This window comes from Eumetopias jubatus, unplaced genomic scaffold (genome assembly GCF_037043125.1).
Source record: "Eumetopias jubatus isolate StellerSeaLion01/CBP00866 unplaced genomic scaffold, mEumJub1_p1.0 scaffold_13, whole genome shotgun sequence".
NCBI classification, from domain to species: domain Eukaryota; kingdom Metazoa; phylum Chordata; class Mammalia; order Carnivora; family Otariidae; genus Eumetopias; species Eumetopias jubatus.
In genome coordinates this window covers 52801126-52805938 of record NW_028274819.1, presented here as the reverse complement: position 1 = coordinate 52805938, position 4813 = coordinate 52801126, and the positions used below count along the sequence as shown (strand labels likewise).

The 4813-nt window shown below is 40.2% G+C and overlaps 1 protein-coding gene across 1 annotated transcript; it reads right to left on the bottom strand.

The window, feature by feature from the left end:
- Positions 1–2260: 2260 nt before the first annotated feature.
- Positions 2261–3229, bottom strand: OR51S1 (olfactory receptor family 51 subfamily S member 1). The gene has a single exon (XM_028115775.1). The coding sequence runs from the start codon at positions 3227–3229 to the stop codon at positions 2261–2263; it is 969 nt and encodes a 322-aa protein (XP_027971576.1).
- Positions 3230–4813: the final 1584 nt, after the last annotated feature.

Genomic DNA, 4813 nt, shown 5'->3' with positions numbered 1-4813 from the left:
CTTGATAAAGGGACTTGATTTTGGGGTGCCTGGGTGGCTCAGTCAGTTAAGCGTCTGCCTTTGGCTCAGGTCATGATCCTGGAGTCCTGGGATCGAGCTCCCAGTCAGGCTCCCTGCCCAATGGGGAGTCTGCTTCTCCCTCTCCCTCCCTCTGCTCCTCTCCCCCAGTGTGTGCATGCTCTCTCTCTCAAATGAATAAATAAAATATATTTTTTAAGGGACTTGATTTCATGCAGTCCTTATTATAGGTATTTTGTAAACATAAGAACAACATTTGACAAATTGCACAGGAAGTTGTGAAGTGAGAATTCAAAACCAGGCCAGTGTGACTTTCAACTCTTTCCATCACTCTACTCTCAATAAATAAATGAGAAGCTGGAGGTGGGAAGAAAGGATAAACTTTGGGAAAAGCAGGGTTTCTCAGAGACCTCATTCCTGTTGCCTCAAGGCCAGACTGTTCCTCTGCTCAGCAATTTTAAAAGCATATTTTGTAGCAGGGGCTTTGGACTAAGCAATTTGAAATAAATGCTGGCTTTGCAACTCATTTTATATACTTCAAGCATTCTTAAATTCTCAGTCTCGTATTCTCATTTGTGAAATGGAGAGACTAATTACCTAATTTAATAAGAGGGTATATAATATGCTTTGCAGAGAAGCTTGGTATAAGATGAGGATATAATTGTTCCTGCCTTCCTGGAATATATCCTGATATATCATTGTGTGTTCTTGTTTTAGCACTAGATAGATTCAGTTTGCTACTTTTCATTTAAAATGGCTTCTTCTATAATCACAAGAGAACAAGGATGTTTCAATATCGGAAATTGAACAACACATTAAAGCAGACAATTATAGGGACACCTGGGTGGCTCAGTCTGTTAAGATGCTGGCTCTTGGTTTTGACTCAGGTCATGATATCAGGGTCCTGGAATTGAGCCCCGGATCGAGCTCTGTTCTTAGTGGAGAGTCTGCTTGGGACTGTCTCTCTCCCTCTCCTTCTGCCCCTCCCCCAACTCATGTGTGTGCTCTCTCTCTCTCAAATAAATAAATCTTTTTTTTAAAAATCAGACAACTATAGTTATATTAGTGGGTGCTGAAAAAGCACTTAATAGGATTGATCAAATAAGCTTATTAAAAATCAATAAAATTTGGAATACACATATATTATTTAAATATTAGAAGTTTACCCAAAGATCAAGCAGCCAACCATTGTTCTAACAGGTGAAACATTAATGCCACTTCTGTAAAAATCAAAAACAAGATTTGAATGTTCATTTTCACCCATAATCTTTCACAGTGGGTTGGGGATTCCATAAATTAAATAAAGTAAAATGGAATAAGTTGTATGAATAGTAGGGAAACATTACCAATCACCTATTTTTACTTATATATGCTAAATACAAATAAAATCCAGAAATAAAATCTATAATTTACATGATAATTTGGTAAAATAGATAGTAATGCAAGATAAAAATGTTATTTCTCAATCTAGCATTATGCGTGTGGAAATAGAAATAAGGAAATACTTTATAAGAGCAACAAAATACATTTTAAAACTATAGAAATAAATTTAACGCAAATAATTTTATTGAAAAATTTTAAAAAGGTGTTAATAAGTGAAACATCTATCATATATTCTTGGATGTGAATGCTTATTATAAATGTTGATTCTCTTACATTTAATCTATACAAATAATGTAATTCTTGTTAGGATTCCAAAGCTCGTGTTTGTTTTATGAGAGGGAGATCACTTTATACCATATTAACTAAGTCAGAGTATGAGGCTACACTAATAGATCAGTGATATGTGATTATATACATGACACATATATATCAAAATCCATGAAAAGCTTTGTAAAACAATGTACACACACATGTAGAGTGCCATCGAATGTTTCTGTCTTCTCATTGCTCTGCTGTGTAGCTGTTTAACTCCTCCAGTTTCCTCAGTTATTGGGGTATAGATGTGGTGGGGAAATGAACAAAAACAGAACAACAACAGATGCATACTTGGAAGGTTGTGACAAGACCTAGATCCTGGCCTCTCTGTGCCATGGATCAGTAACAGTGGGTAGACCACTGCCATTCTCTGGAGCTTGTAAGCTTTCCTTAATATACACATGCACACTTGCAAGGATAGGCATCCATGTATATGTGCTTATGTGTGCCTGAGTGACCATTTCATGCATGGTGAACTGAGTTCTTATCATGGAAACCTTTGTACCAGGTAGCCTTGAGCTACCAAATCTGGAGGGCATCCTCCTCATTGAGCACAACCCACCTTCTTGGGCTGTAACCTCTTGAGTATTCTCTCTCTAATCTCCTTCATCTTGACGCTATAGAGAATAGGGTTTATCAGTGGAGGAAGAAGGAAGTGGACATAGGAGAGAAGAGTATGGGCAGGCTGAGGTACTGGCACCCTGAGACAGTCAATGAGGGCCAGGAGGATCATGGGCATGTAGAAGAGGAGCACAGCAGAGAGGTGGGCAGCACAGGTTTGACCAGCCTTCCAGCGCTCCTCTCTGGATCCCAAACCTTGCAACACCCTGCCAATGAGGCCATAAGAGAAGAAAATAAGCAGGGGGTCCAATCCCATGGCTGACAGAACCACAAAGAGGCTGTAGACTGCACTCCAAGCTCCCGGGCAGGCCAAATGGGCTATATCTGGGTGCAAGCAGTAAGAATGGGTCAGAACCTGTGGGTGGCAGTAGGACATGTTGGCCAGGAGGAATGGCAGAGGCAGGTGGAGACCCAGGCATCGGAAAGTGATAGCCAGGCCAATCTTGCTAATGACATCGTTGGTGAGGAGCATTGGGTAGTGGAGAGGGCGGCAGATGGCTAGTGCGCGATCTAAGGCCATGGCGAGCAAAACAGAGGACTCCATGACAGAAAAGACATGGACAAAGAACATCTGTAGGAGGCAAGCTGAGGCAGGGACAGCATGAACACCAGCAAAGGCAAGACCCAGCAGGGTTGGCATCAGGGCTGTGACCAAGCCAACATCAGACACACTTAGCAGAAAGAGGAAGAAGTACATTGGGCGGTGCAAGGTGGGATCCAGGGCAATGATCCAGAGGATAGTACCATTTCCCAGGGCAGAAAGAAGGTAGATGGTGAGGAGTGGTATTGTCCACCAGGAGGGTACAGCTGACAGACCTGGCATGCCCACCAACAAGAAGGTGGGGGCCATTGAAGTGTTACTGGGGGCTACCTGGTTGGGAAATGTTGACATAGTTCTGGATCCCACTTTGAATTCTGGAACCTGAAAACTGATTGGAAAGATTTACTTAGTATTTTGACACATTTGCATAATGCAATCTAAAACAACCTGCCCCCTCCTTCCGCAGCTCCCAGCACACACGCTTACATGTTCCCTTCCCTGAACACACAAACATTCTAATATCTGTGCCATACCCATCTCTTGTCTTGGCAGTTTTTCTAAAGCTGTCTTTAAATCTGTTTCTCTCCCTAAATTGTTGCCCCACTTTCCTTTAACCCTGCCTAGGAGCTTTTTCCTAACTCATGTCCCGCCATCAATGGCGAACACCTGCAAGGGGGTCCATACTCCTATAAATACCTTTTCTGCTCCCCTCAACCCCAGACATTCGGACTTCCATGCTGCCTTAACACATTCACATTTCAGTGAACTTTAAGTGCTCTCATCAAAGTCACCAATTACCCCTTTAGTACTAAATCAAGGGGCACTCATATTTCCTAAACGAATGTATTTCTTAATGAACTTTGGCTGTTATAAATCCAGTTTCTCCTTCTCTTTTTAATTCTACCTCTCAGAAGTTAACTGCTCAGTTTACCTTGCTATGTCCTGTCCAAGATATATCTTGGCATTTTTGAGGGATCTTTATTTGGGTCTTTTCTTTTTCTTCAGTGGTCTTATCTACTCTCATGACTTTAACTAAACTCTGTAAACTGATGAATCACAAATATATCCCCCTAGATCATTCTATATTCATCTCACCCTGGAAATCTCTACCTTTATGTCCCATTTATTTTTATTTTATTTATTATTTAATTTAATTTAATTTAATTTATTTGAGAGAGTGAGAGAGTGAGAGAGAGAGCGCATGAGCAGGGGAAGGAGCAGAGGGAGAGGGAGAGGTCAAGGGAGAGGAAGAAGCAGACTCCCTGCTGAGCAGGGAGCCTAAAGTGATGCTCCATCCCAGGACCCTGGGATCATGTTCTGAGCCAAAGGCAGATGCTTAATCAACTGAGCCACCCAGGTGCTCCTGTCCCATTTATTTTAAATTCAAATAATTCAGAACAGATCTTCACAAATGCTTCTTAAAACCTCTTCCAGTTTCCTCAATTCGTAGGAGACCGTGTTAGGGAAATTACAACAATGACAAAAGAAAAAAAAAAAAGGGAACATACTTGATTCTCTAAGTCAGTTGGTGATATCACCACTCACCAATTTGCCAAAATAAAAGCCCCACAATTAACCTCACTTCACATATAATGTCCAAATATTTTTCCTAATTTCAACTAGAAGGCCTGAACACACACTATAGTCTTATCTCCTTCTCTCAGTCAAATGCCCAAAAAAGTTAAGAGCTGAAATTCCAGACAAAAGGACCATGAAATTGTGATAATGGGGAAAAGAAAAACAAAAAAATGCTAAGTTTTGTTCTTAGGGGAATAATATGGATGTAGATTAACTCTAAAAAATGCATATATCCTAAAAATATGAAGTTAAATATTTAAAAATTAAGTGTAAAACTTTCAAACTATAAAGGAAAATAAATGAAACAAAGATCTTAATCAATCTAACAGAAAACATTAAAAAAGGAATGAACAGGGG